Here is a 21,582-nt window from a genome sequence, read left to right on the forward strand (position 1 = left end):
TTAATGTATCTTAATTAGCTTTGCTCTCAGCCCGAAGAGGAGACACTCCAGTTTGGGTAGTTTTTCAGTCCGTTGCTTCTCAGCAGCATAGAGTAATGCCTGTTTACAATGTATATTGATTTGGAAGCAAAAGACTTCATCTGGATGGATAGCATCATTGGGTTTCAAAGAGTGGTGTTAGGAGTGAATTCAAAAAGGGATGAAACTTTGTTTTCAATTTTAGTTTCTTTTTTTTTATTTTCACCTGTGGCAGGAGTGAGGAGTGTGTCTTAGCCCTGTGAAAAGAGGTTGTTTGAATGGTTTGTAGGGGTGCTATTAGAAAATTACAACTTCAATATTTTGATGCTTTCGTAACTAACTGTTTCTTTTATTGATCTTTCTGTTTCACAAACACTTAGTTTTCCTTGGTTTTGGAGGGAAACTTCCCCAAAAGCCCTGCTCTGCTCCTATGGCTTCCCTCTGAGAGATGTATTACTGCATTTGTAGTAACGCTTATTGCAGTACTGATTGTTAACTGTGAGAACCACTTTGCTTGACTTTAGCTTTCTACGTTTGGGCACGTATCTGAAGGTAGCTGTCTAGGCTGTCTCTGTAGTTAACGAATGGTGGCTGCAGGAAACAAGGACCCCCACAGGACATTTGATTTTACCCTTGAAAGACACTTCACTTCCACAGGCACAAGCTCCCTTTGGGTAAGTTCTATTAACATGTTGTGGTCCCCCTCTTAGATGCTGAGACTTGGGGAGATGGATGCCTCCAGAAAGGGATGCAGGACCACTCCACCCCACCCCAAGACCCCAAAACATTCTGTCAATGAATGTGGTTTATTACTATTACTCTCTTGTAATGATTTCGTTGGGTTCAGTTATTAGCATCTAAGCCTGCATCGCCCTATGAATGGTTATTTGTACACATAATAGCAGGTTCGGGCCCTCAGAGATTATCAGCTTCCACTGCTGATTATTAGTCTTTTATCTGAATCCAGCCTAGAGAAATTCCACATAAGTAAACACACGTTACATGCTCAGGGCTCGGGTTATGTATACATTTATTGAGTTCAATCCCTTAAGGGCAAACTTTCACTGACCAGATCCTTCAGTCACTGTTTGTGATTCTTTCCTCTTTGAATCTGAAGTTTGCAATGTGACAGAAATGCAGGACTGCTCCTTAGGTACTCAGGGAGTTAAGGTTGCCTTCAAGTGGGCAGCTTGCTTTCAAAACAAATTGGTTTTCTCCAAACCACATCCCGTAAGGAAGATCCCAACCCGTCCTTCACAGCACTCATTTCTCAGAGGACGATCTCCACTGAGAGCCTTTGCTGGTGGAGGCTGCAGGAGTCTTCCTCTCTGTCATGGATGGACCTGTCGAGCAGAGCTCTGACTACTCTTGTACAACCCATAGGGGCTGTGAGAGGCTCTGGAGGAGATGGTTAAAGGTGACAAACTTGGCAGGTTTAGGAGGAAGTGGCAACAAAATGAAATGATTATCTGAAATGAGACACGGCACTAATTTCTTGGCTGCTACTGCTGTCTGATAAATCAAATATTGACAGAGACCTGAATACATGGTTTGTTCCCTTCTGTTGCCGTCTATCAGGGGAGATCTGGGCGCAGCCCATGCTATTTCTAACAGCTACCATCACTCTCACAAGACATTTTCCCTGCTGCTGTACCTACTTTTCAGCGGAGCAGAAGGCCAGGGCTGGGGGTGCTGGCATCCCCACCCAGCCGATGCCACCAAGTTGGAGGTGACAAGAAATAGCAGCTTGGTGGCACTGTCCCAGAGCCCCAGTCCCTCCTGAGAACTGAAGGGAAGAGGCCGGAGAAGGGAAAACCCCCACAGCTCATCCTCCTGTCTTCCAAAGCAAGACCTTCCTGCCTCCTGCCCACCAGGCCCATCACAAAGACAGCCCACCAAGGGCATGGGGACAGGCCCCTCACCACTTCGGGCTCTTCAGACACTTCTGAAGTGGGGAAAGGAGACCCACAGAGCCCCGTGCACCAGCTGCATTTTTGGGCCCTGTTGTTTTCTCAGCAGGTTTGTTCTCCTGCCGTACCACTAGGTGGGCCAAAGCCACGCCAGTGAGAAGCCTACATCTCCTGCAGGGAGGCCCTGCAGGTGGCTGCCTGATCCCAGGCAGCCAGGGGACAGCCATTTGAGGGACAGCAGATGCAGGAAGGGAGCAGGGGAAGGTGTCAGGGAGCCTCGAGTTCCACCCTGAACCTCCCCCTCACTCAGCCCTAGCAGGAGAGCTCTCCTGTCCTAAAGCAACCACCTCAGGGACACAAACCCCCTTGGGAGGTGACATGTGCCAGTGGAATTGTCTGAAAAAAATGACCTCACAGAATGGTGGTAAAGGCAAGAGCAGAGCCCCCATCACCAACCCGAGGCCTGGCCTTGCCACCTACTGCCTTTCTGAAGGAGCTCCTTGATGCTCTTCAGAGTCTGGCACAGAAGAAACAGAGTCAGCACGAGTGCCAGCAGGTACACCTGGAGGCACACAGGACATGAGAGAGGAAACCTCCTCCAAATAACATTTTTCTTCACCCAAGGTAAGGTGACAGAAGCTCCCGTATATAAAAGTCCAAAGGGAAGAAGCATCAACCAGGACAGATCTGCTGCACTCTGCAGAAGGTCTGGCACGGTGCATTGCAGCTTTTTGGGTGCTCTGCTTCCATTAAGCAGAAAACCATGCCCTATACCTAATCCTTCCCATCCTCTCAGGGACATACCAGTTCTGCACCTTGCTTTCAACCATCCTGCATGTCTCTCGTGAGCACTGTGATTAGAGGACAGCATCATCAACACCTTTGTATAGAAATGCTTTGATGGAAAACCAGGAACGACCAACCTCCCAGTCTGCCATTGGCACAGAATAACCTGTCCAGATGGCAGCCATAGCCAAAGATGTTTTAGGCATTGCCGGATGTATGCTCTCCACTTGTAGATGGGGACAACTTGCAGCCTCCAGAGCTGAGAATCCTGCCCTGAATGTGCTCCTGGTCTGTTCACTGCTATCAGAGCCTCTTCTGAGCCCAGAGAAGAGGCAATAGCCTGTAGGCATCTCACTTAACTTCAACCATCTGAAGATTAGGCACAAAGTTGAAACTAGATACCAAAGAGAGAGCAATGTATTTCCAGAAGTAATTCACCCCACCTGCCATTGACTACCATTTTCGGTGGGCTGAGGTCTCTGTTGCTCCATTGACCATGAAGCACCCAAGGTTATCTAAGTAGGATGCAGAAAGCTACAGTCAGGTGAGGTGGAACCCATGCTGGTAGTATATTTGGCACAATTCTAGATATCCTCTCCCTCTCTAACAGTAGACCCACCTTCACTTCTGGGCAGCAGCCACCTTGAAGTTTCGACAGTAAATCCAGCTGGTCATAGAGAGATCTGTCTTGAAATGGGGTCATGAATCCAGCAGCAAAATGCATTCTTTCACTAGTTCTGCCACTGAATCACACTAAGCCAGCTCTTATCCATCTTCTGCCTCCTTCTTCAAATCTGATGAGATCAATATTAACTAACCTACCTTGTCCCTATTTGCATTGCTGTGACTCCTGGTCAAAATGTACAGATGACACAGATGATGGAAGAACTCAGCATTTAAGGACCTTAAAGACATAGAGGCAAAGTGACAGAGGGAAGTGAATGATTTATCACAAGTCAGCAGGCCCGTGACAAAGCTGGGCCTCCAGGAACACAGCATCCAGGCTTCCAGGATCCCAACACTTACATGATATTTCCTGTTCATCAATGGAGGGAGAAGGTTTAGTCCTTACAGCATGTTTTGATAGCTGGGTCTCGGAAGAGAAAGGGAAGGAAGCAGTCCTATGGGTGGGTTCCCAATCTCTATCACAGAGGGCAGCATGAATTTGAAACAAAGCAACTCCTATTAGGGATCCTCACCAGGGCTGGTTTTAGGCTGGGGGACAAAGCTGCCTGGTGGCGATTTACTGGTCCTTCCACTACAGCAAGGTTTTGCATCATGGGACTTGTTGTGGAAGAAAAAACAGGCCATGGCTTTCTAATGCTGCTTTAGTGGTTATAGCCAACCATGGGGACCGTTTTGTCCAGAGAGGGTTGTTTGGGGCAGCCAGTGAGTAAACTGAAAATGGGACAGCCTGCTATCTCCCAGCAAGAACTATCCACAGAGGCAGTTTGCAAAAGCAGATTATGAATCAGATTTTACAAGTGGAAATTCAAAAATCAAAGAGGGAAGGGCAAGAATGCACTTTTGTCCTCCACCAAAAATAAGCAAAGCCTCCCTCCTTAAGAGGAGCCTTCCTTGGCTCTGTGTTTGCTCCCAGTGAAGATAACCTCTCCCATCTTGCAGCCCTAACAAATCTTCTCCATGTAGGGAAGAGGGAAGAAGGGGATGAATAGCAAGACAAGTAACACGCAGGGCATTTAAGACATTTGAGGACTGTGCTGCAACATTCTGCCCGCCTTCCCGTCTGCCTGGATCCCTCCAAACTTCCTCTCCTTACCCCTGATTTCTTTACATAGATGTCTTTGGGGTGGAAGCACCCTGGACATGTCTTTTTTTGAACACAGAAGAGCACAGCTGTTCCCACTTGTGACTAACTGCAGAGCGAAGCAGTCATGTTTCTAAATGCAGCTCTATTTGCACACTCAAGTGGGCCCTGAAGATGCCAGCTGGGCCGTCCCCATGAGTAAGCAAGACCAGAGCAGCTTGCCATGGCTTCATAAGGCACTTCAACCCCTGACTTTGGGGACAGCTTCATGTCCTCCTGTCCCCTTTTCCCCATGCCAGATATCCATCCCCTTTTGCAGCAGGCTTATGGGCTAGAGGATTCAGCGCCACAGCTGCAAGCATGGTCAAGGTTTTATCCTCCCATTTCATGGTCAGGGTGATGGATCTTCACTTCCCTGGGAAGTCAGGAAGCAAAACTGGTGATAGCTTTGCTGGTGTAAGGCTGGGCACCGTGGCAGGTCTGTGCAAGGCAGGTCTCAGCTCCACCAGGACTAAGACTTGGTGTCTACCACTGAGGATCCACAACCCTGCACTCAAAACTTCTCCACGGGCACCAATGAGCAATGCCAAGAGTAAAGAAGCCAAGGCGATGCTGCGGTCACCCAACTGACAACCTGATCCTGCCCATCGTGACACGTGTCTGAAGGCTGGTCCAAATGTTTGGGAGAGGTGTGAAAGGGCTGGAGCCCAGCGGACCAACATGGGTGAGCTTAGCCAGGGTCTAACAAAAGGCCCTAAAACCAACTGTTGGGAGAAAACGCAGCTGATTTGAGCAACCAAATGTGAGCAGTCCCACATCCTTACAGCCCGTGGCAGCCTTCTTCCTGACTCTAACAGCCTGCAAAATCTTTCCCTTAAAGGGTACCTGTTCAAAGGTAGCATTGATAATAGATAACCAATCTACAGTAGCGTCCCAAGCCCTGGGAACAGCTACCATACACCCGACTGCCTTTTAATCAGTTAAATGAAAGCCGTTGGCATCAGAGCAAGTAGCAGTGCTGCCAGCCAAAGGAATCGATACACTCCTGCCTGCCTGCGTGTGCGCCTACAACAAAGTGGATTATCTCCATCCTCCCCAGCCAGCAGCTGCTGCCTAAGAGGAAAAGGGAGAGTGGCTGAATTTGTACCTCCAGGTGAAGTTGCCTGGTGCTTCCTGGTGGGAGGGGCAGCAGCTCTGGGGGATGTTTAAAGCTCTCCCCAGGAACAAAAGGAGGGGAGATTAGCTGGACCCCCCCAGGAGGGCCGGGTGTCCTGCCCCTGCCTCCCGCCCCCTCCCCGCTTTGCACCTAACCGGGACCCCCGCGCCTGGGCTGGTGTCTCAGGGTCTACGTGTGCGTGTGTGTGTGTGTGTGTGTTCCCGTCTGCAGTGTGAGCAATTTCACTTGAAAAGACAGAGAAATCCCCTCCTTTGAAAGTCTCAGCGTTTGGTTCTTTCCAGTAATGCTATAATTGGATGGGATTTTCTCTAATACAGAGGGAAAGTCCTTAAGATGATTTTTCACACACCACCACCACCACCCTCCTCCTTTCTTCCTCATCCTACCTTATGCAATGAAACTCCATTCTCCCTCTCCAGCCTCTCTGGCTGCTCTGGGGAGGGGAGCTGCTGATGGAGGGGGGCGATTTCATGCCCTCGATATAACTGCGGCATCAACACCATGGGGATCTGCCGGGAGAGGCAGGGAGAGCATCAGTTCCTCCTCTGGAAGCAGCGAGCAGCCACTCAGGTCGACTCGAGCTCGGCTACACGGGGCGATTAGATCTCAGAGCACTTGCCAGCGCTCACATTTGCAATCACTTGTCATCCAACCCTAAAGAAAATAATCAGGGCCCGACCCCTGCCAAATTCCCAATGATTTAAATATCCCCGAATGAACTGCATTTCCAGTATAATTTCACTAGAATGAATATATCTCTCCATCTAGCTAAACACAAACATATCTTTATATATATGCATATAAAGCTCTGTGTGTGTAAATAGGAATATTCCCTACTAAGGGAAAATATATATGCAGTTCTTAATGAGAAAGAAAGCGCATTTTGATTTGAGCAAATGCAGGGTTGCAAGCCTTCCTCCAACAAAGTCATTAAAAACCGTACCTCTCTTTGTTCCGTGTGAGCCACAGAAATTTTCTGATTCACAGATAAAATGAAATAAAGTCAAATAAATAAATAAAATTGCACCCAGTTCTCTCTGCTTAATAATAATAATTAAAAAAAAAAAAAAAAAAAAAAAAAAAAGCAAACACCCAACAGGCAGCAGCCACAACAACCAAAAAAAAAATCACGTGAAAGAGAATCGTTGTTGTTATTCTGGGGAGAAAATATCTCCAGGCTCGTCCAGCGCCTCCATCCCCTCAGTTTCTCCTCTCCAACCCCCTTTCAAACAACCCAGGGTAAGGGGAAAGCCTGTCAGCTGGGTGACACTTGCTCACGGACACAGCAAGCTTCAAACAATATGTTCCAGAGGAGCAGCAAATCTACCCGTGCACCCAGGCTCGAGGAGCTACATCTTTATAATAATACTAGTTATGATCGCTTTTCTTATTTCCACCCTGCTGAAAACCTGCCGATTTTGGAACCACGCGATCCACCCCGACTCACCCCCCACCACCGCCACTGAAAGGAGAGAAATTGTTGCAATATGTAGAGAGAGAAATTAAAAAAGGGATCAATTACTAGTGCCCCGTGGGGTGGATCTGGTGGATGAAGTCGTTTGCAGCAGCGCGTTTGCAAGGTCCGGGCTGGGACTCCCGCAAATGGAGATGATCTGGATGAGCCTTGGTGAGATTTGCATGGAAGAAGTTGATTTCTTAGCAGATATCTTCACTGGAGCCCTTGGATCTCCGGCTGGTTGGACTGGTGGGGACGGGGGCTGCGTGGCTGCAGGGGCTGCGTGGCGGTGTGCATGTGTGCATGTCTGGGTGTAAGCCCTCTTTTTCTTTTTAATGAAAAAAGGAGGAAAAAAAGAAAAAAAGGAGCCAACCAAAAGTTTCTAGAAAGTTACTTCAAATGCATCCCGACCATTACTGTGAGGAAAAGGGGATTTGAGAAGACGGCAGAATGGCAAGAAGGAGCAGATTGAGAAAATAATAATTTAAAGAAAAAAAAAACTTCACACTTTTTTTTTTTTTTTTTTTTGCATTTTAGTAGCTTCGACCCAGGGAGTGAAATCCGGGCAGGTTGTTATAGCTACCCAAATCCACAGGGGTCCCCCCTGTCTATTTAAACCCCCTAAATCTTCCTTCCCCTTTTTAAAACTACATTTTATCCCTTGGCTTGTGGGCCAACGTGCCCCCTAATGAGTATTAAAACACTATCTCCTTGCAATTAGCTCATTCCTGACTTCGCGCTCCTGATTGACAGAACAAGCCAAAGCATCAGAATTCTCCCTTTGGCAATAAGTGCTGATTGGGTCCTTTTTAAGAGAGCTACTTCAAACTTTTTTTTTTTTTTTTTTTTTTTTTTTTTAATATTTGCCTTCAGTGTCTTGGCTGAGAGAAGAGTTTTTTACCTCTCTGAGATTTTTTTTTTTTCCTTGAGAGTAGTAGAGGAAGCAAGAGAGGATTTACCTGGTCGGGTTGAGTTCACTTCATTTGACTTTTTTTTTTAAATTATTGTTATTATTATTATTATTAAAATAATCATCCTGCCTCAGAAGAAAGGAAGGTTTTGGCAACTCTGGTTAAAAAAAAAAAAAAAAGAAAGACAACTTTTCATCAATGGCCTCTTTTGGATATTTCCTGTTTCTTTGTGGGTTGAGTCAGGCTCTGTCAAGTTACCCAATCTGGTGGTAAGTTTTATTCTTCTTTTTTTTTTTCTCTCATTTTCATTTATTTTTCCCCTCCTCTGTTTTCTCTGCAACCCCTGCGCTTAAGATGACTTGAAATTCTCCTTTCGTTGCCACTCAGCTAAAGAGGTGGGATTGTTCCAGCGCCAGCAAGTTCTTAGAACCTGCATTTCACCTCTTTTATTTATGCATTCACTTTGTTTATTTTGACTGGGTTATACCTGATCTCTCCTTCTCCTACTGTAAAAGAGAGAGAGCGAGCGAGAGCGATCGGAAAGTTATTATTTTTTTTAAAGTGCTTTGATCCTCTCCTGTGAAGAACAAAAGGCACTGCCTGAATTAAAGAGATAATGATACAAGTTGACATGAGCATTTCAAGGTGATTTCGAGCTAGTCAGGTGGAAGGAAGGAGGGGGGAAAAGGATGAAAACATTTAATTTTTTTTAATTTTTTTTTCCCCTTCGCTTTAAGGAATATTTAGGGAAGGAGAGGGTGCGAGGGAAGAAAGATCAGGGAGGTGAGGCGAGGCAGAGCAACCTGGGCTGGCTGTGCAGGGGCAGAGCAGGGGCCGGGGGAGATGCGCCCGGGGATGCGCGGAGCCCTGCGCGCCCCCAAGCTCCGCGCATTTGGGACCGGGCCGCCGCTGCTTCTCCGCGCTCTCCCCCTACGCCTTTAAGAGGCTTTTCGCTCTCCCCCACAACAAGCAAATGGTGCTGGGCAAAGGCATGTAACTGCACGATCTGCTCTAATTACCCCGCGGAGGTAATTGGGCTGAGGGAAGCCCTAGGAAGGCTCCAGCTCCGCGCTTCTCCGGCTGGTGTGGAGTGGTGCAGGAGGAACGGGGGCACGCCAGGGCTGCGGGGACACCCGAGAGCTGTAGGGACACCCCAGGACCGCGGGGACACCCCAGGACCGCGGGGACACCCCAAGGCTGCGGGACACTCCAAGGCTGCGGGGACACCCCAAGGCTTCGGAGCGGAGGCTCCCCAAATCTCGGAGAAGGAGTCGCTTGCTGCAGGGTTGCCGGGGCGGTGCTGTGAATAATCACCCCAACCACCCCCCTAAAAAAAAAAAAAATGCTAAAAATATATACTATCGTTGGAAAAGTGCACGGCCCCCGACCGGGAAGGGGGAATGGGGTGCAGGTGGCAGCAGCAGGGTGGCGGAGGAGCTGGGGGCCCGCTCCGCGCTGCCCGGCGGTGCAGAGGTGAGGGTGTTGAAGGCAGCCTCTCCAACTATGTCAGGTATGTCTGAAAGCAGGGAATTCGCTGGGATGGGAGAAAGGCAATAAAATGCAAATGCGCGCTTGGGAAGACAGGCAGCAAGAGCACCTGGACGGGAGTCATTAAAAAGCAATCTTTTATTCCCAGCCACGATCTAACTTATAATTAGAAACTCCGCTTGCATTCCTGATTGGAGAAGGAAGCGCATTCCTCCAATACCAACATAAATATTCCCTTGTCACCCACCGAGGGGAGAGGAGGGCAGGGCGGCTCCGCGCCCCCGACCCGCAGAGGTGCCCGGCGCTGGGGAGGGCAGCTCAGCTTCCAGCCGGGGCTGCAGGTGTGCCAGGGATGTGGGGGGGAAATGCCTTTTACTATTTTATTTTCCTCTTTTCCCTTCTTTCCTTCCTTCCCTTGGTGCCAACCAGCGGTTTTAGACGTTTATTTTGCAAAGAGAGAGAGCCCCCTTAGGCCATGGAAATGCAAAGGAGGTTTTGATTGGGGTGGGGGAGTCGGAGGAGAAGCTGGGTGCTGTTACGTGTGCTGCCTAAATTCCGCCCCCCCCCCCCCCCCCCGTACACATCCCTTTCCCTCTTTATTTATCCCTAAGCAAGATATAAACCCAGAGGCACCCCCTGGCCGGAGCCCTGGACACCCGGAGGCCACAGGGGCAGCACGGGGGTCCCTCGAAGACCACAACCACGGCAGTGCAGCTTCTTTCAGCTTCTTTTCTCCTGGCCAGATCACGCTCTGCAAGGACAGCTTGCTCCCAAACTAGACGATTTAGCAAATCGATCACACTTCCTTGTTTTATTTTAATTTTGTCCTTTATTTATTTATTTTTTTTGGACTGCAGGGAGGGAGACAGGGCCAGAAATTTTTTAGTCGGATAGTTCAAGCAACAAACATCTCATCCCAAACCTCTCTGTTTAAAGCCTCCTGAACGTCTGCTCATAGCTGCTTGACTGCTTGGAGCAGCAAATCTGTAATTTACCATACACAAATTGTGCCCCCCCATGAATAATAGTTTCTAATTAAAACGTAAACTCCCCCTAATGCACACTGAGCTATAGATACCTACTCTGCTTTCAGCTTCGAGACAATCTGAGCAAAAGCAGGGACTAAGAAACGATACTTTCCTGTAGGGCTTGGTTAAATATTCTCCCAAAGGAAAGAAATTAGGGGAAACACCAAGTGTGTATTTGTCAGGGTGAGCAAGTGGTCATGTATCTGTTACTGTAATTGCCTCCACACGGAGCGCCTGGCTCGGCTGTGCTCTTTAAGTTGCTGTTCCCACCATGGCATAGGGGCACCTGTTTAAAATCGAGCTGTGCAGTGCGGGGTGGGCTCTGCACAGCCCCAGATGCATGGTAAGTTAAAAAAAATAATAATAAAAAAATAGAATAAGTGTAAAGAAAACATGGAGAAAAAAGGGAAAGATCCCCTGGAGCTCTTGTGCTCTGTCTGCATCCTTTCAGCAGCAATGGGGGGAAAAGTTACGGGAGAGTCTTGGAGACAAAAATCTCCAAATAAAGAATTTACAGAAAGGGATGAAATAGGCTTTGAAAATAATTATTTAAAGTAATAAAAGAAGAGGGTGCCGGTTCCTATTGGGAGCGATGTGGCAAGTCTGCAGGGACATGCTGGTGTGATTTATTGCAGCACAGTAACCCCACGGGACCTTCCCCAGTACAGCGCAGCATTACACCCTGCGACCTAAAGCAGGCACTGGTAGCAGCAGCAGGCTCTTCTGCATCCAGTAGGCCAGATTAGCAGCAAATATATTACATATATATATTTTTTTTCCAAATGTTAATGCTGTTCATTTGTTTTCTTTTTGTTTATTTTTTAAATAAAAGAGAGACCAGAGTGAGTGAAAGAAGGAAAATTGGGAAAACCAAAAGCAGAATTCATGAGCAGAGGGGATTAGATGTCTCCTGTCCTGTTGGGGTATGGGGCACAAGCAGTGTCATGCTGGCAGCATGAACAGAATTACAACTTTTCCCAGCTAACTTGCACCGCCTTGGCTGGCTGTCTGGTTGCACACGCAGTGGAAAAACATTTTATTTTATTTTTTAATCAGTGGCATGATGCCGGACTTGGTCTGAGGACAGTCAGGGAGTGTAGAATTGGTTCAGGAGGGAGAAGGGTTTGATTTAGGAAGAAAAACCAGCACTAAAAGATGAGCTGCGGTGCTGGGGATCCGTCCGCACGCAGCCTGTGAGGTGGTGCCTGTGGGAGGAGGTGGCTGAGCAGAATCAGAAGTATGGGCAGACCTCCTCACCACGGCAGGAACCTGCCAGCTGGCTTCTCAGATCTAGTTCTTCCTGGGGTGCGAGGCAGCTTGGTGCATGCTGAGTGGTTACAGCACATGCCTGGGGAAGGGCTGGAGGGGGACAGCTTGGCGTAGGAGGTGGTCACCGGTGGGGGCTTTGTGTGGCAGCACCCTTTTGGTCGGCGATGTGTATCCCTTCCTCTGTCTCACTGGTCCCCAAGGAGCCTTGTGTGATGTTCCCCAACTGGGGGTAGCCAAGGAAAGTGTAGCAGCATGTGAGATCCAGTCCTAAGAGCCAGCTACAAGGTCTTGATCTTGGGCTGACGCCTGGCTACTCTGCACTGGAGCAAGGCTGCACAGAAGCGGGTGAAATCCCTTCCCTTGTCCCTAAGGGACCCAGCTGGGCATGAGGGGCCACCCTCACCCCTCCTGGCTTGTCTGCTTCACCCCAATGGGTTGTGCAATGTGGAGAAGGACAGGATGTGGTGGAAACAGGCAGAAGACATAGCTGCTCCTGTGTGACTTGATGTAGAAGTAGTCGCTGTGGTTTATGCTGCTCTTGCACCCATACCTGAAGGTTTGGTAGGACGCAGATGATGCGGTGTGGTCTGGTCAAGGTGCACTGCAGGTGCTCCATGTCAGAAGTTGCACAAGGAAAGGAAAAAGTAACATGAGGGCTTGAAGGGTGAGAGCTGGTGGAGCTCCTGTCCAATCTGCTGCTCTCTGTAAGACCTGTGTCACATCCTAAGTGGGGAGGGATGAGATTGGCCCCATTACGAACTGGGTGAGGAGATGAGCAATAACTGCTGGTGGCAGAGTAAAAGCAGTGTCACTGAAGATGCCAGGCCAGCATCAGGAAGTGGCTGTGAAGAGTGTGTGTTAGAAATATTTTCCTGTCTATGACCTCGTTTTGCACTGATTTTAGGTTCTTATTGCTTGTTCTCCAAGACTAGTAACAGAAGCACTATTGGTTGAATCATCCATGTGGGGTGAGTTTGGCCAAAGTTGTTGATGTTCTGCAGTAGCCACTTTACAGCCCACAAATGCTGGAAAAAGTGATCTAATGGATCTATCCATCCCAATTTCTTGTGATTCAGGAAATGTAAGTGCATGGGAGCAGGGTGGGATGGCAGCCTTGCTAATAGAAAGACAAGTGACCCGGAGGCATTACTCCAGCAGTATGCAGGTTCAACAGCTGAATGTGTCCCTGTCAGAGTTTGATGGCATCACTGCAATAAAAGCCATGTGCAGATGAAGTCCTGGCCTGTGCCATGGTTCAGGTGTCTCATGGCATCTGTGCACCTTGGGGTGGGGGGAACAGCCCCTGATTTGCACTGGGGTAGATGAAAGCCAAGCGGGGTTCTGGAGCCCATGAGAAACCCGATTCTCCTTTCGTTGCAAATCCTAGAGAACCAAGCTGAGTCTTGGTAGGCTCTGCACTTGAGAAACCAAAGCTTAGGTTTGGCAGAGAGTGTGTAGGTTAAGTGAGAGGTGATCCTTCCTCATTAGCCAGGAGGGAGGCAGAGCCATGGAAGGTCACCCAAGGGACAGTGTGAGCCATGCACGTTGACATCAGAGCTCCTAAAGCAATCTCTAGAGCTCAAAAACATGAATTACATGTACCTGTTCCTCCCCGGCTTGATTAACCTGAGCTGAGGATTTTGACATTTCTGAGGCAATAGCATTCATCTTAATTTCCTCTGCTACTGTTTGCAGTATGATGTTAAGCTGCTGTCATGCTCCTCTGCAGAGGTGGCTGCACTTCAGCTGTATGCGGTGCAATCCCTGTACATGCAGCCCTCTCCCACCCTTGCCCCAAGGCTTGGGAATTACCTTTATATATATAATATCTATGTTACAACACTATCTTACATGGCCTTGTTTTGCCAGGCAGTGTGTAATCACAGAAGGATGCCTTAGCCTGCTCTCAAATACCAAGTCTCCCACCAGCTTGGATTTTCCTCAGCACAGCGTGGGCAATTGCACCCAAACAGCAATGGGGATAGAGGGCTGCTGGGTGAGGGGATCATGCTGCATCAGCATAAGCAGTAGGACCTCTTGTGGGGTCTATACTTGGCATGTATTGTGCAAAGTGTAAAGCAAATATCTTACCATCTCCATTTTTTCATGGTGGTACTGGAGAAGCAGACTCTAATGTTGTCTCTAGCATGGTCCAGGGATGGAGGAATTGTGCAATGAGACTGAGTGACTGGACCAAGGTCATACAAGTCTCTGTCATGGCAAGAACAGTAAACTTTGCAAGAGTGTTTAACAAGAGTGTTACCCCTGTTTCAAATACAGGGATGGCTGAGATACTCCCAGAGAGCACAGAGTGTGCTAAATGAGAGCCCTTATCCACTCAGATTTTAGTCTAATTTTAGTAAACAGTGTTGTTCTGATACACTCATTGATTTTTATGTAATTAATTATTTTTTTTCATTTTAATAGGATTTTATTAGTTGGCAACCTAAAACCTGGCAACTTGATATTCAAAGAATTGAACCAAAGCATTGGCTCAAACAAACAAGCCTTTTCTAACAAAGAATAAAGAAAAGTGAATTATTTTGCTACTCAGCTCTTTTCAGATAGCTCCAGAGGCAAAACATACCTTTGCATACCTTTGAACACCTCTAAGACATCTCACCTGAAAACCATGGAGCACTTACTAACATGGCTTAAGCACTGTTAAGTACCCAGGAAGGAGGATGATGATTTTTATTCCCATTTTACAGATGGATAAGCAGAGGTAGAAGACTTTAAAGGCCTTGTCCTGGGCCATACAATGAGCCCTGCAGTAGGGCTGGTTGTAGCACCAAGACACTTTGTTTTCTGGTTCACCAAGAGAAGGCAGGTATTTTCTTCTTCTTTCTAAAGACCTTTCTACAGAGATTCCATGTCCATGGGTGCTATTGCAGTGCACAGCATTAGGCAGGATAAAGAGGTGATTGCTTCAGGGAGGCAGACGTTAATGAAATAGGTGGGTCTTATTCTCCTCTCTGAGCTCCTGTGCTGCTTTGATGGAACTTTTCACCTGTGCACATGGCATTTCTTTTTCCATACTCAGCTGTAAAGCTAGGCCTGGGAAATGTCCATTGCCCCTGCTTTATTTGAAAAAAAAAAAAAAAAAAGTCATTTTAACTGATCCCTCTAAAGGGTCACGCTGGAGGAACCTTGGCTTTTGCTTTGAATCTGTGGTATCTCTTAGGAAAGAAAAGCTATAGATAGCTGTTCTTACCCTGGAGGTACCAAGAGAAACAGGGCTGGTGTCTCCATCCCGAACCCATGGGATGCCCTTCCTCCTCACAACCCTCTTCCTACAGCTGGGATGAGCCAGGGGCTCAGTCTGTGCACCTCTTACTGCACCACCAGTGCTTTGCCGCTTATCAAAGCAGCAGAGGAAGGATGCTGTTCTGTGCTAGACCTCTCCAAGAGCAGATGTTCTTGCTTTGCATTTGCAGGAGGGTGAGAAAAGCCCAACAAGACAACCATGTGTCGAAGCACACGCTTCCCCCTCACTCAGCACCGGCCTTCCTTGGGGAAAGGAGCCTGTGCTTGCATTCCTCGAGAGCATGATTCAAATAACCCAGCCACGTTTCAAAGGGCTTTATTGGGCATAATGACAGCACTTAACAAGCATTGCACAAGTGTGTCACAGGGGGAATCCTCTGGGCTCTGAGTCACAAGCGCTCCGTTTGGACAGCTGGGTTTTATGCAGTGACTGTGCTGAGCACACAGTCCCATCCCCAGGGCCTTCTGCGAGCAGGGGTGGACCGGTCTTGCTTCCACCAAAATCCGTGTCAAAATTTCCTTGCTGGAGCAGGAATGGGCTCATGTGCTTGCTCTGGTTCCCAAAAGAAACTCTACAGAGCCTGGAAAAGGAGAGGAGAAGCGTGCAGGAGGTCTGGAGACCTTCACTGCAAAGACAGAGAAGAGGTTTCTAGGCCCAGAATAGGCATCCGATGTCTTCGGGTGATGTGGAGCTTGGTGCTTTCTGCCCAGTCAGGTGGGGCTGCTGCCAAGGTGACAGTGCCAGGGAAAAAAATGAAATATAGTGTATAGGAAGGAAAAATAAGAGAGGGAGGAGTATGGGCCTGAGCATGCATGTCTCATCCACGTGCTCAGGTAAGGCCTGATGGGGCACAGCTCCAAGGCCGCAGCAAGAGCTGTTCCCATCCCATCTCACTGAACTCAGCTCTACTTTGCTGACACGACCAAATGGGGGCCCAGGGTCCATAAGATTCAGTGGGGCTTCATCCTGAAGGGAGGTGAGCACCCAGAGAAGTCTGTAAGGAGCCCCCCATTGCATACCAGGGCTTTGCTGGGTTAGGCCCAGGGTGAGTCTTGCAGAAAAGCCACACCGTGGCCTGATGCTGTCTGTGCTAAATGTTTCTGTTTAGCCTGGGTCACTTACAATGATTTTCTTCCCTTCTGTCTCTTTAAAAGTGTCAAGGTTTGCTCTGAATCCTATTATAATCTTAGCACAACATGTAAAAATTCAGCAGATCACCAGCTCACTCCAAATTCTACCAGTGCTTGCAAAAAGCAAGGGGAGGGGAAAGAGAACGGATACATTAACTCCCTTGTTCTGAACTCTTAACATAGGGCACTGCTTTTAAAAACAGCCTTTAAACCAGGGGAGAGCGTTACGCATCACAAAGACGTTGTTTGTCTCTTCCTTGCTTGTCACCTGCATATTCGCAGTCCCCTTCCCACTTGGGTGCTGCTGATACCCAGAGAGCACTTTGCATTTGTAGAGCCTGGGCCATCAAAGGAGTTCAAGGTGCCTTTGGTCTCCCCATCAGTTTCTGTTCTGGTATCAATATGAGTCAGTTATGCTTTCTATGGTATAGTGATAATTCTTAGCAGGGATGCTGTTACCTTTCCAACATGCTTTTTCCACTTCCTACATCATACTGACGTAAAATGCTTTTCTCTCACTGCATCTTTCCACATCCTGAGGCATAGCATCATAGAATCACAGAATTATAGCATCACCAGCAAGGTCATGTCATAATGTGGAGCTGGGTTCCCTCTCACATCACAGGCCTCACATCACAGGCCCAGCCATTAGGGGTTGCCACTTCTCCTCTTCATGGGGGAAGTCAGGTTTGCGTAGGGGGCTCATAGAGTGCCTCAGGGGCTCCTTGAGCTTGCATCATGGGAGACCCCCGCATTTCTGGCCTGACCTCGAGTCTATCACAAGTTATGGAAGCTCACTTTGTCCCCGTGCATCAATCCTGGTGTTCAGTTTAAGCGCATCTTGCAGGAAAGGCAACTAATTTCAAAATGAAGATACCTGGATTTCCATCAGGTGAGCATGCATAGGTAGACATCTACTGCCAGTTAAGATGCCTGATGGCATCCTGGTTGTCCTCACTGGCCTGGTGGGGATCATATAAGGTCCACTGATGACATGCTTCTTTTCGAGCATCAGATGGAAACTGGTCAAGAAACCCCTAGACAATCTCAGTGTCTCTTGATGCCCATCTGCAAAAAAATGTGTGAGGCCTCAGGGTGGAATTCATTTTACCCATTATATTTCTGTAGTTTAGATGTCTCCATCCAAGACAGGTGCTCTTGGGTCCATTTGTTGATGGGGAGAAATGGGCACTTTCTGATGGTTAAACCCTCTGTGACTATGGAGGAGCTGAGGCAGTCATCTCAGAGACATCTCCACCACTGGCATACAGGTTTTGTCAGATTATTCCCAAGACAGGGATTGCATTTTGAGTTTGCTCATTTACCTATTTCCTAGCTGTCACTACATGACATCCATCTAAATGTGTTAAAATTCTCTAAACCACCCCTCTCCTCAGCAAATTCACACCGTCTTCTATTTTGTCATGTCTCAGCATCATTGCTGAAAGCCTAAGCAGCTTGAGAGTTTTGCAGCTTTCTCTGTAACACATTTAACCCTTCCTCTAATCCAGCACACTCCGGAGCACAAATATATCTTCCTCGTCCTCCTTATCCTCAGCTGCCAAACACAGAGTCTCCCACCATCCTCCAACCACATGCACAAGTCATTGATACAAGCTTGTAATAGAAAGCCATCTCAAAACTTACAAAATAATACTCAAAATAGCTTTCTTGCTTCCCCATCATGACGGGTGACTTAGCAGAGGACACCGTCACTCCTAAAGATTCAAGAATTATATCTGCATTTCAAAGAGTTTCTCTGACTTTGTTTTACTTTTGGTTCCCTGAAATAAAATCCTTTCTCTTTTCCCAGTATATGTCTCCAAATTCTGCTTTTCTAGTTTCATATTCCCTCTACATCCCTTTTGGAAGATGCAGTTTTTTTATGGCAGAGGTTGGGCACGCTCAGGCTTCCAAGGAATTTGCTGTTATTCGGCAGAATTCCCACTGTGTGACAGAGCAGTGAGAAAAGGCAGAAACCAACTCTGCTGTAGCCAAGCCTGTGAGACGAAGCCAAGCAGCACTGAGCAGAGCAGGGCTTTCTTCTGCTACCAGAAGAGTGCACCTTGTCTAATAGAGATATCTGCTAGGGGGTGGGAAGGCAGGAATGAAACTCCTTGAACAGTTGCCAAGCCCACCATTCAATTTGTCCCTCTGCCCCCAGAAGAACAATAATAGAGCCTGTTGCTAGACGGTGTTGTGTGGCATGACAGAAAGCAACTCGAAATCCTCGCAGGCTTAAGGGAGCATTTCCATTTTTTTACAAGACTATAGTAACTGTGAAGAAGCGGGGCAGTTTAAGCTCTTGCTGGACAGGCAAGGTCTTCTCCAAAGCCTAGTGAAGAGTAGGGAAATACCACTGGGTGTCAGATGAGTTTTGGAGAATTAACTGGGAGACCCATGGCTCCTTTTGAGGCCTAAAATCTGGTTAATGCTGGTTTCTGGGGGATCCAGGTCTGATTCCTATCCCTTCTGTAGGGAGAACCATCTTTCCACGTCAGCAGTCTCTAGCCAAGTTTTCTTTAGAGTTATTGGCTAGAAATAGGATGCAACTCATCTGAGTATGTTAGACATTTTCTTTCAGATGGGATGAATCACTCCCCAGCTGTGCCAGTTTTCTCACCATTGCCTGCAATAGGATCCTGGATGACAAGGTCAGACAAACATATCTCATTTTGGATAGATGAATTCAGATCCTTTTTTTTTTTTTTTTTCCTTTCAATACACTCCAAAAAGCTAGGAGCATCTAGGCAATTAATGATCCACCTTGCCCTGTAGATTATTAAGAGGATGCTTCCATTAGAAGAGCCTTTTGAAAATCCCAGTAGGCATTTCTTTACATCTTTAGAGACTGAAATATCTTTAAAAATCTGTCACCTGAAGTCCTGGTGTTGCATTCCACATATGTACGAAAGAGCTGAGAAAAATTCCCATATGTTGGAAGGGCATTTGAAGTAATTTCTTATGAAGAAATGAAAGAATTATTTATTTTTCCAGCATGTTCTTCAGTGGGAAAAGCAGACCTGATGCATTTGTTGTGAATGACTTTGCCTTACCAATCCAGACCAGGAGAGCTTCACTTGACCCTGCATACCATAGGGATGCTGCCTGTCCTTGTAGGTTGGCTTTGTAGTGGTGGTCAAGAGCCATTCTGGAGGCTCTGGAAACATTGCTTTCTGATGTGCAGATGCTAGGAATATGGTCTAAAGGTGTTTTGATGTGTGTGCTGTGTGTTGATATAGTCTTTTTTTTCTCTCTCTTTTTTTTTTTTTTCTTTTCTTCTCCAGTAGTAAGGGATCCTGCCTTCTGAGGGACTAGGAAGGCCAGTCCAGCCTAGCCCACTTACCATCTGGCTAGAACAAAGTGTATTGATATTTTTCAAGGCCTCGATGCACTCTCATTTACAAACAATGTAAATCTCTAGAGAGAGAAAGTGGCTGCCTGATTGCCAAGATCTGAATCTGTTTTGCTGCAACATGAGCATCACATGCCATAGAGAGAACAGAGGGTGAGCAACAGAGATTTAACTAATTATTAAGCACCTTAGGTTAGTTGAGATGCATCCTACCATGGGTTTGCAATAATAGACACAACTTGTACCATCATTAACTCATTCAAACAAGAAATCATCTCATCCATCCTCACGTGCCACAGGCTGGATTAAATGTACCTAAATCACAGTTGTAAAGAAGCAATGGATATAAGAGGTAGTTAGCACTGACTCATTACTAACAATAATATCAACTGGATGAGGAAGGAGCTTGCTGGATCACAGTGTTTTTCTAACAAGACAGGTCATGGATACTAGCAGTTTCATTGCAAAACTTAGAAGTCACTAACAACAGGAGACCAAGGGCACAGTGGGAATGAGTTTTTGCCTGAAAGAGTAATATGGTCCAGACAGATGGGGCAAACAACTGACTTGAAAGAGAATAGATAAGACACATTAGCAGAAGATTGGGAATCAGACAGGGAAATGCTAATTCAGTGGCCGCTGAAACCGTTGGTGCAACTTGCCCACAGGCATATGGGAAGTCTGTGATAGAAACGAGCAGTGAGTCCATCTGTCCTGCTGATGCAATGTGTAGTCTCAGTCTCCTGGTGAAGGAAATGTTCAAGCTCAGTCATAATATAAGGCAGTGTTTTGTCAGCACAGTTTTCTAACAACTCCACTGAAATTACAAGTAAACTGCAATGTCTACCAGAAGACTCTCCAAATTGTGGTATGGAAACTAATTCAAGGGTTATATAGTCTGGCATATATTTACAGCCGCAAACACACCTCAGCTAACCTAGCTGTTGTGTCTGCCACCAACAGTGCTGCTAGTGGTAGTTCCTATTGCCTCTGACATTGGTACTCATCCGGAATAATTTGAGAAATTCTCGCCTGCACTCAATTTCTAGGAACAGACTGAATGCGAGCTAGTACAGGCTCCTCTTTCAATCCTGGCATGGAAGAGCCCAGTTTTGCCATCTTTACTATAAGAAGGTTAGGACAACATGGAAGACCTTGAATATCTAATGAGTTGTAGGCTGTGATAAACCAGGGGAAAAATATGACCCTGCGGATAAAGCACGTCCTTAGGACATGAGATCTGTGGTCATATTCCTTCTCTGCACTACACAAACTTAAACCAATAGCTTGGTGACCTGGATGGAGGAGAATAAGCTGGAGGAGGAAAAAAAAAAAAAGGCCATTTCCTACAGTCTCTAGCAGAGGCAGGCTGCACATATCCCATTTCAATGTACAGCATGGGGTCACTGAGCAGAGCCTGAGGTATGGGAAGAAGAGCTGTGCTGGACTTGCCTTTGACTCACTGTTTCCAAAAACATTGGAGTGAGGATAACAGCCAGGGCAGCTGGACACTCGTGAGTCAGTACAACAGAGACCATGAGCGAAGAGCTTAGGTTTGTTCACAGTACTGTAGAGATGTACACAATGCTTACACACTGCAGCCATGCCGAGCAGGATTCGTCATACTCCATCTCAGAGCTGGACATCTCATCTGAAGTGGTCATCTAGGTTCCCTCTCTAGTCAATGAATGAACACTGACACTTCTTCACCATGACTCACCAGACCTATCTGTGATGCCAATCTTAGGGTGCAATGACTCTCTGTAGCAGCCAGTCTCTATGTTGATGATCAAGAGAACCAAGATGAATACCCGAGAGCCTGATTTTAAATGAATATGGTTAGGCCAAATGCCCAAGATCCATCATTCTCAATTCCTATGGACCACTGCTGTGGCTCCCCATGGAAAAGGAGTTTGTGTTTCTGTTAAATTCTGTCCTTTTGGGGTTTCTGTGGTGTTAGCGTATGAGGCAATAGCTGATTCAAAAAAGGCAGTCTTGCAGAAGTATCATCGGTCAAA

The 21,582-nt window shown here is 47.1% G+C and overlaps 1 protein-coding gene and 1 long non-coding RNA gene across 2 annotated transcripts in view; both read left to right on the forward strand.

The window, feature by feature from the left end:
• Nucleotides 1-8,015: 8,015 nt before the first annotated feature.
• Nucleotides 8,016-21,582, forward strand: part of WNT3A (Wnt family member 3A) — an 85,452-nt gene continuing 71,885 nt past the window's right edge. The window contains exon 1 of the mRNA XM_040549670.1: nt 8,016-8,295. Coding sequence (XP_040405604.1) covers nt 8,225-8,295 — 71 coding nt within the window. The 5' untranslated portion in view covers nt 8,016-8,224. The remainder of the gene's footprint in view (nt 8,296-21,582) is intronic.
• On the forward strand, nt 16,850-19,427 carry LOC121066257. The gene is made up of 3 exons (XR_005817627.1): nt 16,850-17,101; nt 18,794-18,863; nt 19,207-19,427. It is a non-coding gene; the product is annotated as an uncharacterized LOC121066257 (long non-coding RNA).

This window comes from Cygnus olor, chromosome 2 (assembly GCF_009769625.2).
Source record: "Cygnus olor isolate bCygOlo1 chromosome 2, bCygOlo1.pri.v2, whole genome shotgun sequence".
NCBI lineage: Eukaryota > Metazoa > Chordata > Aves > Anseriformes > Anatidae > Cygnus > Cygnus olor.